Source organism: Mauremys mutica, chromosome 9 (genome assembly GCF_020497125.1).
Source record: "Mauremys mutica isolate MM-2020 ecotype Southern chromosome 9, ASM2049712v1, whole genome shotgun sequence".
NCBI lineage: Eukaryota > Metazoa > Chordata > Testudines > Geoemydidae > Mauremys > Mauremys mutica.
Window position 1 is genome coordinate 62,951,239 of NC_059080.1, and position 23,551 is coordinate 62,974,789.

The window sequence follows — 23,551 nt, forward strand, 5'->3', positions numbered from 1 at the left end:
TTTTAATCTGTTGGCAGGCATTTTGCAAGACACAAAAGGTGACATTTGGTGGATAAACTGTTCACTGTGAATTATTTGCCGACGGCTTCTCTGTGTGGGGAAACTGATCGGCATAGCTATTCCAGAGTTTCTGTCCAGGGGGTCACTCTAATCCAAAATAAAAAATGACTTTATTCCAGAATAATTACTCCACGTTCAAAGCTAAGTAATTATTTAGGAATAAATCACTTTTCTTCTGGAACAGATGGTCCACCTGGGGAGTTATTCCAGAATAGCTAAATTATACCTGAATAGCTATAGCAGTCATTCCAAAATAGCTAAGCTGGTTAATTTCTCCCCTTGTAGATAAGCTCTGAGGTCTAGCAATGATTCACATTACAGTACACTACTTAGGAGATGCAGGACACCTCCAAACAAGGCCCAAAAGGAGAGCGAGTGCACATTCTGCAATCCTGGAAATAAAAGTCAGTCAGGATTTTCTAGTGGGATTTACAATGTGCATGAGCTACCGGGAACACCAACTCCCCTTTTCCACCGTCCCCTAAAGTTCCTACTGTGGTTCTGTCCCTAGTTGGGATTTGTTACCCTTTAGATTTATAGCTTTCCCTAGAGTAGTGGTTCTCAACCTTTCCAGACCTATACCCCTTTCAGGAGGCTGATTTTCCTTGAGTACCCCAAGTTTCACCTCACTTAAAAACTACTTGCTTACAGAATCAGACATAAAAATACAGAAGTGTCACAGCCACACTATTACTGAAAAAGGGATACTTTCTCCTTTTTACCTTTTATATAAAATATATGGATTGGAATATAAATATTGTACTTACATTTCAGAGTGACACGTGAGCCTGTTTTTCACTTGTGAAGCCAAAGCCCGAGCCCTGCTGCCCATAATTTAGCTTTGCAGGGCCCCTTGTGGCATGGGGCTTTGGGCAATTGCCCTGCTTGCTATCCCCAAATGCCAGCCCTGTATACTTTTCCGTGATTTTATTTATTGCCTGCATCCTGTCCATGCCAAAATCGTAGCCTTATATAGAGAGCAGTATAAACAAGTCATTGTCCATATGAAATTTTAGTTTGTACTGACATCATGAGTTCTTTTTATTTAGCCTGTTGTAAAACTAGGCAAATATCTAGATGAACTGATGTACCCCGGGGAAGACCTCTGCATACCCCAGGGGTATGTGTACCCCTGGTTGAGAACCTAGAGAGGCTAATTCTGCTATCCTTACTCACAATGAGCAGTAATTTAGGCCTGTGTATACAGGATGGGGGGGGGTTTCCCCAATTTATTTAACTACTCTCAGTGTAGATGTTATGCACCAGTGCAAGCCACGTTTTGCACCAAAGCCGTGTGGCTGCATTAGGGTTTTCACGAATATAGCTACATAGATATAATTACACTAGTGCAAATTTCCCTCCTCGATACAAGTTTTTAGCAGTCTCATGGAAATAAATCAGTTTACATAGGGAGCAATGTACTACTAAATGTTAGAGTGGCAGTTTTTTTTTTTTTTTTTACAAGAGCCAGACAATTGTTCTGCTGGTTAGAAAATAGTTTTCAGGTTAGACTGCTCAGCCTTTTTCTGCAAGTCCCCTATCCTGCAGGCTGCCAAGTCAATGGGAATGGCACTCAGCACCTCACAAGATCAGGCCCTTAATTACTTTAGAGTAAACAAACGTTCTATCCCGTGTCAATGAGCTTTTGGAGTTTGTGCATTTATTCCCTCACAAGATTGAAGTAAGCAGGACATATCATTAAGCCCAGTAATACATCAGTAGCTTTCAAAATGACATTTCCATTTCATTAAGGCTGTGGGCATCTGCTATTTCTCTATGTCATATGGAACATGTGAAAATAAAGCAGTAAATAGACAGCAACCAATAAAGTAACTAGAGCCTTTCAACTAGCCATTATTTTCTCTTCAAAATTCTGCTTAAGTACAATTTGTATATACGCCCATTACAATGGCACATTAGTCTATATATACCGATTGGCTTAACTATCTGTTTTGGGTTTTCTCTAACACCCTATTTAATGGTGGTTTACAATGAGAATATTTACAGGTGTATCAATACATTTAAAAAATGTGGCTATGGCAGCCAAAGATAAAAACAAAAAACCAAATACTTCTTCGGGTATTTATTCCAACAATTACCCTTTCAAAATCCTGCGGAAAAGTTATCAGTTATCACTCTACATGGACCCTGTCAGGATCATTAGGCCCCAAATTTGACACATCTTTATTTGTTATATTTGTTTGAAAACAAAAACCAATATTATTCTCTCTGGATAGTATTCCCTCCCTCTTCTAAACAAATTATTCAGTGCTTAAAAAATCCTAATACAAAGCCAGAAGCTCACCACTTGTGAGCAACCCTATAACAACAGGCCAGTGTGTGTGTGTGTGTGGACAATGGGAAAAAATTTGAAATGAAAATCTATTTCAGTTTCAAACTTCCATAATCAACAAGGGCCATTGTAAACAGAATATAAACAGTGAGTTTTAAAAAAGTATAAAAAATATCTCAACAGAGCCCCTTTAAAAAGAGGATGCTGTCAGTTTAAGACTTATATAGATTGCCTTACTTGTGTCACTAATAACAATGCTTCAGATCAGCAGTACTGTGACATTTTCATTCCATGGACCACTTTATAAAAGAACTTTATAGCTTTATAGCTATGTCCTTTAATGGGTCCTCCCCACCACAATTCTCACCCACAATCTCTAACTGATTGATTTTCAAATGGTTGATTTGGTGAGATTCCATGGGAAAAGGCCCCCAATCCTGAAAACTGATGCATATGGGCATAGCCCCCTAACTTCAGTAAGATTACTCATGTGCTTGAAGTTAAACATGGGCATAAGTGTTTGCAGAACTGGGGTTCAGATGCCATACATTAACCATAAATCTGAGGGCTGCCATCTTGGCTTATTAACGATCTAAGTTTTTTTGGTTATTTATGATGTTTGTTTTCTTGTCAGTGTCATTCTTGCTTCTCATCTGGTTCTCATACACTAGCATGCTGCCACAGTGTTTGTATAGGAAACAACCCAATGGAAAGTTTAAATCTATGAAAGCATTCTTATTGTTGTACAGAACCTAGACCAAATAGTTTCAAACCTGGATGCCTAAAATTAGGCTTTAGAGTCCATATTTAGACACTTAAATACAAGTAATTTGACATTCAAATTCGTTAAACATCTGCAGCTTCCATTGACTAAAACAGAATCAGCAGGTGCTCTAGATGAATCAGGCCACGTTTATTTGTGTGTTTAGATATGGATTTTGAAGCCTAATTTAGGCCCCCAGATTTGACCATTTGGGCCCTACTATTTAATACAAATCTTAATTTTGGGCCTAAACTACATGACAGTGTCCTTTTAAAGTAAGGACTTTCCCCGTAATTGCTCTCTTATGATTCTGAAAAGTTTAAGATGCATTTCATATATTACAGTTTCTGAAGGTCATTGTGGATGCATTTTAAGACTCAATGATAAGACAACGCATGGAATTACTTGGCAGTATTTAGCTGGTACAGTTTCATGTGGAAACAGCATAATACCAAACACACTACACTGAATGCTTACGGATTATTACAGGCAAAACTCCCCAAGACACCAGGAATTAAAAAGCAGAGTTCAATAAGAGAACATCATAAAAGATGAACCAAGCCATGCCAAGCCTTCCCCTCATTGCTTTTTCAAGTGCAGAAATAAACTAGGAAGGAAAGAAGGAAAAAGAAAACAGATGTTATCATATAGTTAATATTGGACTTCAGTCCACAGACCTGAGCATATGCAGAGAACAGGCAAGCACATTAGCACAGCCCTGCCTAAGGAGCATACTGTGGTGTTATTACAATAACAACTTCTATTTGGTACCCCAGTGTCTGGGAATGGGCAGCTTTGGAAAGGGTGGTGGTCTGAGCTACAGGATAAATGTGCTGGGTAAATCACTGAAGGTGTGATCCTGTCTTCATTAAAATCAAGGGCTCCACTCCAATCAATTTCAATCATAGCCTGATAAAGCTCTAATTACACAGCAACATTTAGCCCAGTGAAATGGATGTGACCGCACCAGACACTATGCTTTAAGGCACCAGAGAAGTCACTTTGGTGCCTATTCAGGACAGCACTTAAGAACACACTTAACTTTAAGCAAGTGCTTAAATCCCATGGACTTCAATGGGATTTAAGTAGATCCTTAAGTGCTGTCCTGAATAGGGATGCTGTTCTGAATCAGGGCCTAACTTCTCTGCCCCTCAGTTCTCAATCTGTGAAATGGGGATAATATCTTCCTTTCTCCCACCTCTATCTGATTTGTCTATTTAGATTGATATCTCTTTGGGGCTTGGACTGTCTCTCACTATGTGTATGTACAGTGCCTAGCCTAGTGGGGTCCTAAAGTAAGTTGAGACTTCTAAGCGGTACTGGAATGGAAACAACAACCACCTTGAGTGCAAAGAAGTATTTATGAAAAAATGTATGTCCCTGAGCCTTAAAGCATTGATTCTCTCAAGTATTGCACTAAGCCTAACAATTATATAAACAACCTCAAATCATAGCCTATGTCTACACTACGAGCTAGGTGTATGGTTCCCATGCTCGCATACACATACTCGGGCTAGCTCTCTCTGAGCTAGCATGAGTATAAATACCAATGTAGTCGCGTTAGCAGAGGCATGGTTTAGGTGTGTCGAGTACAAACCCACTGAAACCAGTTGGCACATACTTGGCATGGCTAAGCCTCCACTACCTGTGCTACCATTTCCATTCTTGTAGCTTCAGAATTATGAAACCCAAAAATCATTCAGGGTCACAGTGGTGCCAGTTTTTATATAACTCATACATTACATCATGCACCTAACTCATGTTTACTGATCATTTGTAAGTATAACAGAAGCAAACATACACAGACTGAAGGTGAAGTAGGTAATCTGAGAAGAAGGTATTAGTACATGCCCATAATACAACTTGCTGTTAAATCTCTTTTGGATTACTGGCAGTATTGTCTGACTGAACAACCCTCCAGTTTTAATATCTAGTGCCATATTAAAGTTACGTAAAAGAAACAACTTCATTCATAACAGCTGTTACTAACACAGAGTTATATATTAAAAAGGAAAAGACTTTGTAATCCTTCCTTTCTGATACTAATGTCTCTATCTGTGTATGAAATCTGAACAGAGTCCTGTTATTATGAGATCTCTGCTTTGCTGCCTATACCATTATGACCATTTTTCATATTCTATTTCCAGATATTATATAGATATGTGGAATACAAGACACTCCCTGTGTAACCGAGAACTCAAGGCAGCTTTGGGCCAGGTTTTAGATATCTAAAGATGCAGATAGGCACCTTGCGGGATTTTTCAAAAGCACCTACATGCTTAACTGCCATTGACTGGCACTTTTGAAAAATCACACTAGGCACCCCTATGTACCTTAAAATTTGGCCTGCTGTCCAGATTCTATAACAGTGAGTTAATTTACAGGACTGAGTCTTCTCCCACTAATGTAAATAGGGTTTGTGTCATGGATTCTAATGAGAGTAGGATTGAAGCTCTTTGAGATTGCACAAAAGTTTACCTAATCCTGAAATGGTGACATTTAAACTGGGAGAAACTATGTAATATAACAGAGTGGGTGCCATTAAAACTTGGATGTTTCCAACCCAAGGTCAATGAATGTTCAGTGAAATTTACAGTATATCTCCTTATAACAGCAGGACACTTGAAGGGGATATTCACAGTCAGACTATCTTCCTAAATGTTTTATTTTTTTCGACATGAGGACATTGGAAATCACAGAGCTATTTAGATTGTAAATAGAAAATGAATTACTTACTTATCATTACAATAAGAATGACTGCACATACTACACCAAGGATGATCATCATCTAGAAAGAGAGTTAAAGAAAGAAAAATGAAGTCTTTGCATTGTAAAAGGTCGCTCCTTGTTTTGTCTTTAGGTGGGCTGTTCACTCTGTCCCAGCGTTCCTAGTCCTTGCACAGACACCCTGTGATCAATTTTTATAGGCCCCAAATGTAGCGTTTCCTAGAACCGAGACAATCTGAGAGAGAGCATCTGTTAAGATACAGACTAACATGTTTGCAGCTGTGTTCACTGGCTGTGTTGTAGCCTAAGTTACAACATGGCCAGCTAATATGGCTTCAGATGTATTCACCAGTATCTCAACAGGGCTTTTAATCATGGTAAAATAACTGGATTAGCCAACATGATTGAAAAGCACATACTTTGTAAGAGTCAAAATAGGCCCTAATGGAAGGAAGAGTCAACAATTGGTACTGGCCACTTCTCCTCTTCCTCTACTCCTCCTCTGGCTCCTGAAGTCTGGAGCTTTCTTCACTTTACTTTCTTTTCAGGGGGTCAGGATAGGGGTCAGGATCCAGCTCTGGGGACAGCTGGTCTTACTTGGGAAGGAGGTGAATTGCCAGCAGCACCACAGGTTTCTAGGGGAGACAGAAATGAAACCAGGCAACTGGACTGGGGCTTGCACTGGGGAGGCATATGGATGGTTGTTTGGTATGGGTACAGGAAGAAGGAGGGCTGGGGAGGGTGGGGATTGGAAAGGATGATACTGGAGTGGAGGAATAGGTGGTTTCAGGATGGGAAGAAAGAGGAGTCTTCCTTGTTCAAGGGAGAGGATGAGTCTGTTGTGGGGTAGGGACAAGATTTTGCTGAATTCAATCTTTGCTTAGCCTTAATCTAGCCCTGCTGAAGAGATTCTCTTCTTCCTTTATTTCCCATGGTGGCTTGAGAAGGCCCTGGGTCCGGTGGCTTCCTCCTCCAGAAGCTTACCTCCATGAAGGAGAAAGAGGTTCATCAATCCCCACGAGGAGAGAAAGGCTCTTCCACTCCACTCCTCATGTATGCTATGCAGATACTGGCTTTGTGCATGTTTTCAAGTGTATTTTTATTGTGTTGGGGCTGAGGTTTTTGCATGTTGTATCAATTTCTTCAGTTTTCGTGTCACATGCTCTCACACTTAGATGTTTATATTAATCAATTTCCCCCACAGAAACAATTGGGTTTGAATTATGTGAGATGAGGGTGGGGTGGGAAATTCTTACAAAAAGAAATCTAAAAACTTTTATGAAATCCCCAACTTTTGCAAAATGTTCTAGAGAGTTTGTGAAATCCAAAAGTTGGCTGGAGTTAAGATAGTAACTATTGACACTTAACAAGAGCTTTGGAAGGGATATAACTGCTCAAACTTCAGTATAGAAGCCAACTTCTAATTATTTGGGGGAAGTTAGAAATAAACTTCCCCCTGGGAAAGCTTATTCCATAACTGCCTATTGCAGTGTTCCTTGTACCTTCTTCTGAAGTTGCCAGTGCTAGACAGTTTCAGAGGCAGGATACTGGACTAGATGGATCACTGGATTGATTCTGTATTGTAATTCCTATGTTCTCCCATTCCTGTCTCCAGAAATTGGCTGAAGCCTCATAATTATGATTCAAATTTCATATAGCACAAAGATCTGTGGTTCTCTGAGCCATAGTGTAGGTTAAGTCTATCTCTATTCAAACTCACTATAGCTTCCAAAGACTATCCTACTGGTTTAAAGAGTAATATATCTTACTTTTCAGCATTAAGAAAAAGGGTCATTTAAAGTCAACCTATTGTTACAAAGGCTCATTAGAACAAAGTGAAAGTAAACAATTAACATGTGGCAGATTTAACAAGAGATACCTATCCTCTTTACCTTGCAATTTTTCCACCAGTATTTTCTCTTCAATTTGGCTGCACTAGTTTCAAACTGTGAGGCACCAGCTTGTAATGCATCTGCCCGGTTGTCAAGCTCTGAAAGCTTTTGGTCTCTTTCTAGAACCTTGTCTACATTCACTCGCATGATGTCCACCACCTGAAAAGATAACCCTCAGTTAGCACACTCCATACATGGAAGGGCTGTATTCATAGACTGACGTATGGTGAGTGGGAAGGGTCCCTTTGCTATCAAGGTAAAAATTATGGCTTGCTGTTATATAGACAATTCCTCTATATCGAGGCTACTCAAGGGAGCCCTAGACAGATAGTAAGGTGCACATAATCATGCTGAGCTCAAGTGTCCTTACAGACTATAAAATACTAAGACATTAAAATGTACACTAGTTATTTCCATGAAGTTTTTTAGAGGAACATGCACTGGTGCTTTAACCCAGTTAGCTGCTTTGCTATTGTTACAGGAACCTGGTTGACGTACCTATCACGGAGCAGACACCAGCACATTTGCAGTATGTGCTACCTCATGGTGCTGGTTAGGAACACAAGCCTAAAACTATTATTTTCACTGCTGCTGACTTAACAATATAGTTGCCCTATCATAACTATAGAAGTAGGCTTGACAAGAAATTCTAAAAGGAGCTACCACAACCTATGAGCTCCTTCTCAGACAAGATGATCTTCCAACTGTAGTCTGAAATCCTATTTGGTATTGGAAGAAGGGAGAACATTTTGCATAGAAAAACTCTTGTCTTTGTTAATTTCACCATGGAGACCAACATAGGCCTGATGCCCAAAAGAGCATAGATTGGAAGAGACACACAGAAAGTACTGGGAAAGGCACAGTAATTCAGTTATTTTAAACATATTGAAATATATTTACATCGATTGGGCATTTTTAGCCAATTAATGCGTAAAAACAGAAATCCTGATCCAACTTAATCAACGGCTTACGTAGGCACAGCCTCTGTTGAAGTCAATAAAGTTGTTCCCACTTATGGCAGCAGTAAATGTGAGACTGGCTTGCAATTCTTTATAAATTATGAATACTGCAGACTATGTCAGTTGTACTTAATCTAATTCAATCTGTTCAAAAGAATAATAATTAGCAGTAAAAAACGTAGCGTCAAACACACACTTTGGACACAGTGAAAACAGTGAAACCCTACAGGCTGGATTAGTTATAAGATGCATCTTGTATTTATGTACAAGAGAAAACAAAAGATAGTGGGTCCAGTCCTGCTCCCACTGAAGTTAAAAGCAAAACTCCCATTATCTTCCAGTGGGAGCAGAATTAGGCTCTAAATGTGAAATCCTGGCCTCGCTGAAGTCAGTGTGAGAATTCACGTCTACTCGCAAGTGAAGATTTGTTCCTGTCCTTGTAAAATGAAATGGAACTGTAGTAAAACTGTAGCTTCTGTGCTTGATTTCCATAGTGCAAGTGTTTGGTGCCACCTAAAGGATGCTTTGCCACAAGACACACTGAAACAAAAACATTTCCTAGGAAAAGACTTGCAGTAAGTGGGCAAGATAAAAGTAAAGCATGATGAGTCAGATCCTCAGATGTGGAAATCAACACAGTTCCATTAAGTTCAAGGGCTCTGGCTTGATACATATATCCTGTTCCTGAAAATCCCAATAGAGTTTTGCCTCCTTGATTCTAGTCAGCCTGTGATTTAACCATTGGCTGAGCTTCCCCCCACCCCCCAAAAAGAGTGAGTTCTACCTGCTCCCTTATATGTCTCCTCTGGACAACCGACCTACAACAACTTCTATCCCTCAAGTCTGAACTAATCATGGAAGTGAACCTGGACATTTCAAGTGCACCCTGGGATTGATGGTCACCTGCTGTCCACTTACCAGAGTCATCAGGTAGTGACTTCCCTGACAATTGGCCTGATTCTGCCTCTCCATTCAAACTTCTCATCACTATGACGCTGACTCCTGTAGGCCTGAGTTAAACATATCAGAACTAAAGTGTGTCTCAGGCCACAAAGTTCAGAACCAGGTCTTCAGAATTTCAGAGGGTTCTAGGCTTTTGGTTTGGCCAGTCTATTATTGGAACCTATTTCCATTCTCCTGCTTGAAGAACCCCATTAGTGTGTTTGAAGTAGCTCCTTTTAAGCAATAAAATAATCACATTTCACCTCCCAAGGAGGGCCATTTGCTTTGATGCTGAGCCACATAAATGCTCACAGCACCCTCATGATGCAGTCTACTTGGGTAGAAAAGTTTATTTTATTATTCTGACCAGAGGTAGGGTCCCACCAGAGGCTGAGACACAGTGGACTTGATTCTTTTCTCATTTTCCACAGTGAGAATAAGAAGTCACTCCATTAAGGTCAATGCAATTACATTGTTGTAAAACCAATGGGAGAGAAGAATTGGGCCTAACCTTTTCTGTAGCTGGACGCTATTCTGATCTGCCCCAAATATCAGCAGAGAAGCATCCAGGACATGAAGCTGAAGAAGGTTCTAAATGAGGCAAACTCTGTCTAAAATATAACATTAATTGTATGAATAATGAGCTCAGGTTGGATGATTTCTGTAAACGTCTTTCCTATACTTGTAAGGTGCATTTGGGGACAATCCCAACACTAGTTGAATGGATATTATCTGCTGTTTGTACATCTGAATTGGCATTAAGGCTCCACAGGGAGCAAGAGAGAGTTATATACAACTAGTTGTTCCTAACTATGTGGTGTTCAGTTAGGTAATGGACCATGGCCTAGGAAGTCTTCAGCGTACTGTACTTAGTACACACATCTAAAGTCTGCACTACATAACTGGCCATACAGCAAGTCAGCAGCTCATCCATGATTGAACCCCAAGATTAGCAATCAAACCCCAATATTAGCTGGATGGGTTGCACCCAGGATTAGCTTCAATAGTTCAGTGAATATGGTGGTAAATGATTGCTGGCATGATGAATGTGACTGAGTGGGAATTTTCTGTAATATCTGTATGAATCATGGGAAAAGGTTATTTACTCTTGGGCAGGCTATGACAAAGGTGTCGATGGCGCCTAGGTGAGTTTGGCCCATGTCATTGGGGAATCCATGAAGACAATAGCAAAGCCAAACCTTGGGATATTTGCTACCTAGCAACTAATGACCATGGATGGCTCACTCCCTTTCCCTGTAGGAATCCAGCTGTGTTTGATCAACTGGAGAACAAAGGACTGAGGAGGGCCCAGGTATGACTGGCCTGGGAACTTGAACAAGAGGGTACACACTCAGAGCAAGAGCCATCGGGGACACACCACTTTAACAGCATGGTCCACTCTGATTAGCCCAGAGCCACTTTCTTTTCTCTATGCTAACCAAGGACTTTCTATGCTAGGTTCCTGCTGACCAACAAACCTTTCTGTTTTGACAACACTGCATGAAGGTCACTGAAGAGGCTGTCGGAGATGCGCTGCTCCCTAAGATGTACCAATCTCTCTTAGAGGTCCAACACTGAAAGGAGTTAATGGTGGGAAGCAGGACTGCGGAAGGCCCAGAAGTCAAGGCTGCGGAGGCAGTGAAGCCATATGACTTACCCTCAAGGAAGAGTGAGACCCCTAGGTGGTCTGGCTCACTGAAGGGGTCCTCCCAGAAGCTGTTCCAAAGCAGGGGTCATAGCACTGATCCTGTGGATCCGTGACAAGGAGTAAGACTGTTAAGGGGAATTATCACCCCAGTGAAGAGGGAATCCATGCTGGAACTAGGTCTCATACTGAACAATCATTCAAAAAGTAGCTGGGGACTTCTTGGAGCTGTTGCTCTGTGGACATGCTCAACTGTTTGTCTTTGCCTGAATTTAGTTTTTAATAGTAATCAAATAAATTAAATACAGCCCTTATTGCTAACTACAGCCCTGACCCTGGAAACTAACCCAGGCTTTCAGACACAGGCTCCTTCCCACAAGGAATAGTTTGCAGGGGCAAGGCCTATGTCTTTATAATCCCTGAAAGGGTTTATATTTATATTGGCTATTTACAAACAATGACAGAGGTAACATCTAAGTCACACTTGTTTTGTGAGCAGAAGTGTTAGGGGTATATAAAGATTATTAACGAGCTCTTCTGCAATCTTCCTATTAAAACCCTTATCTCATGTAAATCTCATTCCATAGACACCCCCCCACCCCCGACTTCAGTTGAGTAAAGGCAACAGGATCTTTAGCTGGGCAAATAGTCATTTAATCATCTTAAAAATTAAAATCTCATCAGTGCCCCGGCTGTGTGCAGCTCACCTCATCGACCTGAGCTTGTGTCTGCTGCAATCTTCTGTTACTGGTCACATTGGGTGGGGGAGGAGGCCCTCCTGCCCCAGGAATTGTGGAAACTCCGGCACCTTGGGTGGGAGCTGGGACTGACCTAAACCAGAAGCACAGAAAATCATTGAGCATGCCTTGAATTTCATTCATCTGCACCTTCACTTTGCTACCAGTCCAAGGTGTGTATATGCAAACATACAGCAGAGTTTTCTAGCCTTCCATCAATTGTCAGTTACTGCAGGTGGCCAAAATTAGGCACTTAACTCTGTACTTAGACACTAGTTGCCTGATTTTGGGGAACCAAGTTTGAAAACTGGGGCCTTCTGATTTCCGTCCAATTTTCCCCTCGTTTTCCCCATTAAACAGTTCAGATTCAGGCAAATCTACTGGAGTCAACAGGAATCTTGTGTGCCTTGGATAGGGCCCTTCGATTAGCTATCAATCATCTTTCCTCCCTGGCTGAGCAGTGGAAGTCAGGGAGGAGGAAGTGCTGCTCAGAATGTCCATGAAACAATGCATAACGGGCATCTAACCAAACAGTCCAGTTAGCTTCTGTGCAATTCATTTCCATGTTTTCACTAGCCATGGTGTGCCCTGCTTGCAGTGCAAGACACAGTCTAGCAAAGACCCTCTCAGGGGTTAGGCAGATACACGAAAGCTTTAGAAAACTTTCCCTTGGCAGCGAGGCTAAGTCCATTCATTTGTCAACTGCAGAACTAGGCATCAAACAACCACCACAGCGAGCATGTGTAGGTGGGGCCTAACTTTGTTACAATGGCTTAAAAATAAAAAAAAAGACTTGAGGCTTGGTCTCTAAACCACTTTGCACTGGTGGCACAACCAGGAGAACTGAAACAGTAGATTCAACTCTTTATAAAATGGCTGGGTTTGCAGTACAAAGAGCAAAACGTGGGTATGCCTAGTTCTATAAATCTGGCCCCATGGTTCATAAATCCTCAGTTCAAGTGATCTGATTGCAATCAATGCACTGGGGAAGGCAGTGACTCAGACTCATATAAGCATTAGCTGTGTATAAAGTGAGAGAAAATACATGACATGCTAAGTCTCCCTTGGCTGTTTTGATTCTCTTTCCTCCCATCCTCTCCCATTTTCTAATAGTGATTTAGAATAGTTCCTCCCTTCCTCCTCTCTTGTCCTGTGTTACCTTATCTTAATTTCTCAACTTCCCCATTCCTGACTCCTTCCTGCCTCTTTACCAACCACCCATGATCCCATTCTCCGTGCACATCCTCATCTGTCATTAGCCACTCCCCATCCTGCATCACCCACTTCAAATGCTCCCCACCAGCAACCCTTCCTCGCATTCTTCACTCTCTGCTCATCATTCTCATTCTGACTCCCCCACCATCCAGTTCTCTTCCACTGTTATACTTTGCTTCACTACCAGCCCCTTCTGGGGCCTTAAGCTAGCTGGGCAATGTCAAGCCGTAGACCTACATTTCTCCTTTTCTCTCAGGCTGGGAGGATTTTGCCCTGCAGCTAGGCCTCAGTTACCAACTGACTTAGGTTACAGCCCAGCTCAGCAGTATGGCCAGTCACCAGCAGACAGAGCTTTGGGGACAGGGAGCAGTTTCAGAGCTCCTCCTCCAGCCACTGATCTAAATTAGTGGATGGAGTGAGCAGGAAGAGAGCCCATGGCTCCTCCCCTCATCTTTGAGCTGCTGAGGGGAGATAGGGTTGAGAACCTGCCCCCTCTACTCAGTGTTGTGAATGTAAAACCACCCTGGTGAATCAGAGCAAAGCTGAGAGTGAGCTAAGCAAGGAGATGCATCAAGAAAGAGGACAAATAACAGCAGAGGGAGAAAGAGCTGGGAGGAAATTTAGGCTGAGGATTGTTTATGGCAAGGGGGAGGATCTCTGAGGAACACTGTAGTACTTAACCAGCCCAGCCTGGGCAGTATCAAACACCAACTGCCACTACAGAGCAACAGACCTGGCTAAAATCCTTTGCCCAAGAGCACAGATTACAATATGTGGCAGAGCTAGAAATAGAACCCACATGTCCCACCTTACATACAAGACCAGCATGGTCATCTTCAAAATTGCTTTTAAAAAACATTTCCTTAAGATGATCTGACAGATCCAATCTGTCCTGGTGATTGAACTTCAGTGGGCAAATCATCCCACTCGCCTGACAGGTCCTAATGATTTCAAGCAGCCATTCTTCAAGCCCACACATCAAACCTGTGACTCTCTCCCTTTTCTGAAGGTTCCCCATCAATTCCTCCTGCAACAGAAATAAAATCTTCCAATAACTGCTGAGGAAATCCCTGAACATTTGAACTGGGGACCCCACCACAAATCCCACTCTTACATTCCCAATGCATCCCCTGTAACAACAGCCCGAGGGAGCACAGTGTCTCTCTGAATCACTCCTTTCTACCAGGGCTTGATTAATGTTACTGGAATTACGTCCACATCAGAAAACTGCCACAACACCTTGCATTTCATAGAGGTGTGTTCATTCCTCAAATGCACCCTCAGTGTTGATTTGTCATCATTTTGTCAAGTCCAAGAGCCCCTCAGAAAGATTGTTGTTCACTTACTGAGATTAATGCTGCATATTACACTTTTTTATTATGATAAATCATTTATCAAGCTTTGATTGAAAGGAAAGGGCTTGAGTCATATGATAGATAGCACATCCTTTGTGAACTTCCCATCAGTTGCCATGAACACAAAAAGCCATATTGCGAACTCATTTCGCCAGCCTCAAATCATAGCAACTCCAATGAAATCAGTGGGAGTACTCTGCATTTACACTGGTATAACAAAGATCAGAATCTGGACCATAATGTACAACTGATTCAAACAACGCACCCTGTATGGATAACATTTTGGGAGGATGTTCTGGGATCCTACAGTTGAAATTGTAAAATACCATCATGGCTCTGGAGGAAAAGACCCTTTTCCCATCAACCCAACTAGGCAATTTACGTGGAAAAATTGTGAAATACCCATTTGCTAGTTTAAAAAACACAATAACGCAGCCATCCCCTGGCTATATTTTGTTAAAATCTCTGAGGCTACAGAATGCTAATACATGGAAAGAGGTATAATTTAAACCAGTCACTTGCTTTGGCTAGTAAGGGTAACCTATAGAGGAGACATATTCTTCAAGGACAAGCTGGGTAGGGTTGCTACCCATCCCCCATACTGCACCCAGCCTCAATTTCTGATCATGCTTCTGCATTCCAATCTTTGTAGGACCCCAGAATGAAAGCACCCAAGTTTGGCTAAAGAACTGGGTGCTCGGTTCTATACACATTTTCTGCCCAATATTTAAAAGGCACTTTTGCCTCCCTATCTATGCCTAATATGAATTTGTATAAATCAGAAGCACTCCCTAATTTGCTATATCATAGTCTTCTCACCAGTCTCACTGATGCCTTCTTATTTGGCTGGAATTAGAGTTCAGTTGTGTGTTCAGGGACCACATTGTCCCCTGTACAGATTAATTCAGCCAAAAGGACTGGAAGCGTTCACAGAATTTTCCCCACATCATTCCAGAGCTCCTACACTCCAAACACTGGCAAGAAGGAGGTGTTCTCTTTACTAGAGTTGGTCGGAAAATTTCCAGCAGAACATTTTCACACTGTAAAATCCTGATTTATCAAATGCAAAATGTTTTGTGGAAATGTGTCAATTTCAACCAATCTTCCAATGGAATATAGGCAGGTTTCAAAACTTGCCAGCTTTCCTGCCAGCTCCCCAACCTGGATCCTCAGCAGCTCATGTGAAGGGCTACCTCAGAGTTGTGACCCTCAAGGCTTCCTTGCTAAATGAAACAGCCCAGATCGGTCAGTTTCATTGCTGCTATTCAGTGTTGGTCAGCAATTAAACTGACCAGCCTGGGCTGCTTCATTTAGCAAGGAAATCATTTCTGTGTGGTAGTAGTCAGCCAAAGCAATTTGTTGTGATGCATGTCAGCACCCTGAGTTATATAACAGCTGAGGATTTATGTTTACAAGAGGGGCTTTTTTAATACATAAAATGTCACAATTTTTGAAGTCCAATGTCTCATTCCTTTTTAGGGCTAGAAACAAATGTTGAGTCCTATCAAGATGCTGGGTATGTGGAATGAAACTCTCATTTCAGTTCCTAAATTCATTACATTTTTAGGTACAGAGAAGCAATCAACTGAGAAGCTGTTATTAATACAAGGCTGAATATTGCCCATCTCAGATCTTGGGCTAGATTGATTTTTTGGGGGAGGGAAATTTAAAATGCTGAGGGACAAGGAAGAAACATATCTTTGGCAGGTTGAATTTTAAAAAAATGATATCTGCTCAAAGCCGCCCAGGGATTGGAACATTAGAGTAAAAATCCAGGATGAGGTGGATTAAAGACAGATGAGGTAGAATAGATGTATTATATGATATCTCAATATGCGGCATAGTTTTGATAGACTTTAGGCATTCTACCAAATTAGTAGGTAATTCTTTCCATAATATAAATTATGTACATGCTACAGAATGCAGAATTTTGCTCTCGATAACACACACGCAACCCCATTGACAAAGAGCACACTTTGCCTCTGTGCCTAATTTAAAGCATTTAAAGAACATGCTACCAATTTGGTAGAATAATTCCAGTGGAAACAGATGTTCTAGTCTTCTATTACATGCTGTAAATGTAGACACCAAGGTAAAGTTGTGACTCCAATTTGTCATTCTACACAGTGAAAAAACACCCCCCGAGCGCAGCAAGCTTCAGCGCTGTAAAGTGCTAGTGTAAACAGTGCACCAGCGCTGGAAGCCGTGCTACACCTCTCGTGGAGGTGGTATTTTTAGGGCGCTGGGAAAGCGGCAGCATTTTAGCGTTGCTAGTATAGACTAGCCCTGAGTTACAGTAGCTATACCGTATCAGGGACGGCTCTAGGAATTTGGCTGCCCCAAGCACGGCGGCACGCTGCGGGGGGCGCACTGGCGGTCACCGGTCCCGCGGCTCCGGGGGACCTCCTGCAGATGTGCCTGCGGAGGGTCTGCTGGTCCCGCGGCTCTGGTGGAGCATCCGCAGTCATGCCTGCGGGAGGTCCACTGGAGCCGCGGGACCAGCGGACCCTCCGCAGTCATGCCTGCGGGAGGTCCACCGGAGCCGCTCCTCTGGCATTTTGCCGGAAGGTCCGCTGGAGCCACCTGCCACCCTCCCGGCAAAATGCCGCCCCAAGCGCACGCTTGGCGCGCTGGGGTCTGGAGCCGGCCCTGGCTATACCTAACTGGGCCAGATCTTCAGCTGGCATAAATCAGTATAGCTCCAATGAAATCTACAGAACTATGCCAATTTACACCAGCAGCAGATCTGGCTTATTGTTTTTATAGAGTTATACCAATTATTTTTTAAAATAATTTCATCCTATTTGGCTCGCCTTGCCTCAGACCCTTCAGTTGGTGTTCTAATAAAGGCAGTAAATTATTCATTTTCTCTTCACTATCAACCAGATTTCTATAGGCAGTATTTATTTTTGCAACCATAGAGATTTAATAATTAGGTCCCAGCCTATGTCTGCACAGACCCCCTTTGACTTTAGTATCCATGTGGAGTTCATGGCCGGATCAGAGCCATATTAATTGCAGTTCCCAAAAGGTGAATGCAGCAAAATCAGGACAATTCCTTAACACCACGTTCATGGAATTCAGAGGCTATATCCCTTAAACAATGATGGCATTAATTTTCTGATGTCATTATTATTCACATTAGAGCTGTGCTTATGGACCCAAAGAAGAATAAGGACCTCATTGTAATAGGCACTGCACAAACAACACAAAGTCAGTCTGTGGCCCAGAGAGCTAGGTTTTAAACACTGGAAGGCTTTAATTTGGGATAATTTCCAAAAAAGGTGAAGGTTACTTTCCTATCCCATGGCATTCACTCTAGCATTTTGTTTTTAATTTGGTGTCCATTTTGTTTTGCAGGACTGGTGTGTGAAAATATTTAATCATAATTTTTCATCAGCATTCTCTTCATGATGGGGAGTTTGTACTGCTCCTAATGTCTAGCATTATGTCCTTCCAATCCTCTGGAGAGATTTCCTAGTTCATTTCCTTTTCCAAACAAAACTTCACTATGTTAGAAAGTTAAAAATAATCTGTTCTGTGATAATGAGATTCAGGTAAACTTTGGTGCTCAGTACTGCGTGAAGAGGGACCATATATGAACCTAGATAGCTCGAAAAAAGAACTAGGCTTTCTCCCCTCCCCGTCATGAGAAAATTAGAGACAGGCCCAAAACAAGGCTGGATTCTTTCCATCTTGCTGTTAATACACAGTAATTACATATAAAAATATGCTAAAAGAAAGTTATTCAGGTTACAAAGTCAAGTACTCTGAAGTTAGGAAATGCCAGATTTACAGTTGTCTGTAAAATCTTAGTTCTGCCCTCTTGCGTCTCCAGCCTGTACACTGACCGAGGCAGGGGCCCTGTGGAAAAATAGCTTATTATCATGTAATTAAAACTATATAATAATGCATAAACATAAGGGTCACAATTAGGGTTTCACAGGCAACCATAAATTGGCATTTCCTAACTTTGGAGTGCTTGACTTTATGGCTTTCCTTTAAGATGGTTATTTGTATATAAGTTCCTATGTTGTGTGGGTGGTGGTGGTTTTTTGTTGTTTTGTATTTTCTGAAGAAGGTAAAATCAAGTTATATTAAGTACAACTAGTGGAAAGTCTTAGGCAACCCCAAAATAGGTGGTGTTACCAGCTCCACCTATAATAAAAACTCTGCAAGCCAAATAGTCCCCTAAGCAACACTTGGGTATCCTTACTAGCCTCAAATTAGGTTGCACAGGTGCCACAGATAATCTGAAGACAACAGGGTTTCACAGGTGGATTGGAAGAGCCTACCAGAATCTTTATTATTGGACGTGATAGATGAGTTGGAAAGAACCCAAGTTGACTGTTGAAGCACCACATTAATTTGTGGAACCAGGAGGTAGAATTTTCTTTTAAATTGCAAACTGAGCAATTTAATATGAAAATCAGTGAGAATGTGCCAGTTTATCAGGGTTTCTTGTCAGAGAAGAAACACATTTTAATTCTGGCTCCCTCTGCTTAGGTCTTAAAATATGGTCTCTCTTCTTACTGTTATATTTATCACTTAATGCATTCAGCAAGTTGGAATCAAGCACATATAGGCTTCAGACTTGGCTTGATTTTAATTCTCCATATGATTTACAAACCAAGTGAAGTTTATAGAAAATCGGTTCAGTATAAAACAATTACTGTTTAAAACTGAATTGTCTCAGCCAAGTTTGAGAGTGTCCTGAGATGGAAGAATTTTCAATGTTTGTTTCATCTCCAACATTAGACACACCCTCTTTTGAGATAGGTTGAAAGATTGAAATGATCTTACATAGCCATACATTCACAGTAGCTTTGAATAAATCTGAAAACTGAAGGACAAAGTTTCAACTTGCGGATTTAACTCATTCACAAGTGGAGTAAGTAGGCAAAAAACAGTTAATTTTCACAAGTCATTTTGAGGTTGTTTCCCTTTCACAGGGTTTAAAATGGGCCCATTATCCATTTTGCATAATATTTTCCATTATATATTTTTTACCAAAATCCTGATTCATAGTAAGAAAAACAGTTTACTAAAATTATTAGCTAACTGGAAACAAATATTGTAGAACATTTTGTGAAAAAAGGAATATTTCTATGATAAACAATTGTTTATTTCAACAAACAAACAAAACTTTTCACAAAGGCCACTTTTGGACAAAAACTTTTTTGAGCAGCTCTATTCAGACCTTTAAAATAACTAGAGTGATTTTCTTCAAATTTGGCTTGTACTTGGACAAAAATAAATTTAACATGAAAAAGAAATACTGAAAATTTGTTGGCATAAACCTATATGCCATCTTAGTAGGTAGTTTAATTAATATATGTTCTTTACAGGACAATGTTGTGACACAGATAACAAAGGGTCAGAATTAAGATTGTGCCCAACTCTGAATTGCTCATTTCCTGTCTTTTGTGTTCTTAACTGTACACATTTAACATTAGTATAGAATTTATATTCTGTATGTTAAATAGAATACATATATATGGTTATGGATATATAGCAAACAAAGAGACACCTTATTTTAGCTCTCTGTATCTTGGCATAAAAGTGTCTAAAAACACCAAGAAATGTTGTGCTTCTTCATAACTAGGTGTAAAGGCTTAAGACGACAAGCTAAGAAATCCCTTCAAAGCAGAGAGTGACTTTGCCTGATGTTTTTGGAAAGAAGCCAGTCATCAACTTCTAATTGACCAGATTCGATGGCCAGAAAGATTGGCTTTATGTTCTCACTTTAATACCAGGATTTTATTGTGCTCTTTGCTGAAAAAGGTTAGAAGAAATAGAGGTCAATGACAATTTGTCTTGTAGATACAGATTCAGCCATGGTATTGTTCATTAGATAATATGAACTCTCCTTAGTTTAAGGTAGCAATATTCAATTATGGGCTTTGTAGCTCACCACAATTACCAACTAATTGCACCTAACCATGAATTCTAGTTTATCATCTTCCTGTACCAGAGCACACACTTGCACCATACCAATGTAAAGATCACTGGGATGCCAACATCTTGCAGCACAAGCCAAAGGGCTGACTTGTCAACCAAATCAAAAGTTGTTTTGTTGTCAATATATGACATATGAAGCAGTACCAGTGTGAGAGTGCATGCTGGTCCATGGCTTTCATCACATTTCTATGGAACCTCAGGTGTATGACAGGGATGATTCTCACTCTGGCACTATTCTGTCAAGCTGTTGACTGGATATTAGGACTTGCTGCTCCACACATCGGAACCAAGGTTTGTCAAGAAGTGTTCTCTGACCAAGACTATGGTGACGACACCGCCTCGCTTGTGAGAAGCCAGAGAACTTCAGTCCTGTCCTTCAAGTTTTCCGAAACACCAGCCACACTATGGAATTGTACGTCTCATGACAGACGACCACAGTCCAGAACCTCACAGCTAGGCCACCAGAAACCTCAGTGCAGGTGGGGGGGGGGTCAAACATTGAGAAGAACATTGACAAATTAATCTACCTAGGCTGCAATCAGATTTCAAGTGGTTGCAGTAAACTGGACATCCTCCTATGAATAGATCTCACTGCCTCCTGAATTAACTCTATGTCTCAGCTATGAATGCAAAAAGATCTTTGCACTGAGACAAAGTTCAAGACCTATCAAACCCGTGTACTACCTGTAACGCTAAACATGTCAGAAACCTGGCCCCTCCTACAGGCAGACTTGGAGTGGTTAGAGGCATTCCAAATGTGCTGCCAGTGACAAATCCTGAACATAAAGGGGTTCCATGTTGTGCAAAATGCCATAATCTCACAGAGATCTGGCCTTCCTCCAATTGCTCACTACATTCAAAAGAGGTGTTTGCATGCTCTCTGGCCACGTCACCAGGATGGACAAAAACCAGCCCTACGTACGGTATTCTTAAACTCTCCATCGACAAGTGAAAGTGTGCATGCCTTGACCCTATCAGACTTTACCTGCAGGGCTGCACGCAGAGATTTTGAATTTTCTGATTGATCCAGATCTGGGAATTTCATTCTACAATGCCTAGTATTGTGCCATCAACCATGGTTACTGTGGCTGGTGCAGCAGTCCTCAGTAGAGTATGTGTGTTTGATGATCTTCCTGTACTTTTTATCTAATCCACTTGGAATGGTCCAAATTCATCTGTGGTTTAACTTCACTGGGCTTGCTTCTGATATCATATACATCGTGTAAATCAGGAGTAACTACTGATGTCAAAAGGGTTAGACCATTTTAAAACTGATATGAGTGAAAAGAGAATTTAGATCATTGAGACCAGTGGACTTACACATCAGGGAAGAAATTTGTGGTTCTGATGGTGTCTTCTCAACACCCCAAGATATCATAGGAATGGTGACTGTCCTTTCCAATAAGGGGGCAAAAATGGAGATTCCTGTGCTGTTAGGGAATTTGACTATTTTAATGGAGACATATTAAAAAAACCACACACCTCTTTTCAATGTTCCATTAGATGCCTTCAGCACTCAAAGAGATGACTGTCATCCATGTAGAAGACTGCAATCTGATGGCTATTAGCTTACATGATTTATAATACTCCCAATTTGCTACACGTTGCAATGAACACTAATGAACTTCCACAGTATTACCATATTGGGAGAAATAAATGCACTTATAAGAAGATTTAAAATTACTATTAGACGAGATAGATTCCTTCATTTTGTAAAGAGTTATGTTTGTTCCAAGTTCCTGCCTCTACATTTGATTTTCATGTACCACCAAGCAATATTCTGCAAGGGCTTCCTCTTATTACACAATATTTACTGTAAGCATCAGCCAAAGAATGCTACTCTACATTTTATGCACTACCAACACATTAATTAATATTTTAACCAGTTTATTATGACTGCCTTAACCATCTGGTATGCTATTAGTGGGGCTTATACAGTTAAATATACATGGAGGGGGGAAAAAGATGTACCCTGAGACTTTTTTTAAAAATTTGATCATAATTTATTATGCTAGTATAGACTGACAAATTTATCTTCTCATTTGGCTTGATTGAAAAAAAAAGTATGATTTATAAGGCTAAATACACCCAAATAAAACAAATATTATTTCAGTGCAGTGTTTTGGGGGTTTTTTTAGAGTCAAAATTTGCCACATTGATATCTGAGTTATTGCACTTATTTCCCTAAATCAGAGTTTCCAAAATCATCAGCAGTTGCTTTTAAGAGGGGTTTTTCTTAGTCTGAAATTTAAGATGAGGCAGGATTTTTTCTTCAGAAGTATTAACTTTTAGATCTTTCATTTTCCTTGCTGTCATCATTTGCAAAGCCTGGGATTTAAGATAATCTGAAAGTAAGGCGGGGTTTTCATCTACAAGTTAGAGTTTTTGTGCTTTGCAAAGTACTGATGGATTTGTTCAGATAGCAATTAAGGTTCAGCTGGGAAATGGCTGTATTAGGTTTATAAAGTAAAAGATCAAAACTATATGGTCTCCTTTATGCATAGAGGAATAACTGTGGCATCTCTGATCCAACTATGTGGCAAACAGTGATATTAAATGGAAACTGTATATCAGAAAGTGAGCTTCTGTAAATTTGTATTGCTATTATGTCTTCAGATTCAAATAAGACAATGACTCCTTTATAATGAATTACAATGGCTTTGACGGGATGAAACAATAAAAATAAACCAAACTAGCAAAATGAATGGTTCCTTGTTATAACCTACCCACACTGCGACATAGGACCTTTCATGGTTTCCCCACATAGCTACAACCCCTTCACATGGCTCTGCTCCCCACATCTGGAGTTGTGGTGATGGGGCTCCTCTTCCCTACTCAGAGAGAACTCCCCTCATATCCTTTAGAAGCAGCAGCAACAGCCACTCCTCCCCCACCCCTGCCCATGGGAGCAGTGGTGGAGAGCACCGCAGTTTAACCTCAACCACCAGAATGTGTCTGGTTAAGCTGTGGGCTGGGTCCACTGCACTCCATTCTGCCTGCCA

General features: G+C 40.9%; 1 protein-coding gene across 8 annotated transcripts in view; it reads right to left on the reverse strand.

Annotated features, from left to right (window-relative positions):
* Positions 1-1,278: 1,278 nt before the first annotated feature.
* The window catches only part of LOC123376898 (vesicle-associated membrane protein 2-like), an 88,453-nt gene continuing 66,180 nt past the window's right edge, over positions 1,279-23,551 (reverse strand). For all 8 annotated transcript variants that reach the window (XM_045029158.1, XM_045029160.1, XM_045029165.1 and 5 more), the window contains 4 exons: positions 11,989-12,112; positions 7,736-7,894; positions 5,853-5,904; positions 1,279-3,723 (listed from right to left, as the gene is read on the reverse strand). In XM_045029158.1, coding sequence (XP_044885093.1) covers positions 3,707-3,723; positions 5,853-5,904; positions 7,736-7,894; positions 11,989-12,112 — 352 coding nt within the window. In that variant the 3' untranslated portion in view covers positions 1,279-3,706. The remainder of the gene's footprint in view (positions 3,724-5,852; positions 5,905-7,735; positions 7,895-11,988; positions 12,113-23,551) is intronic.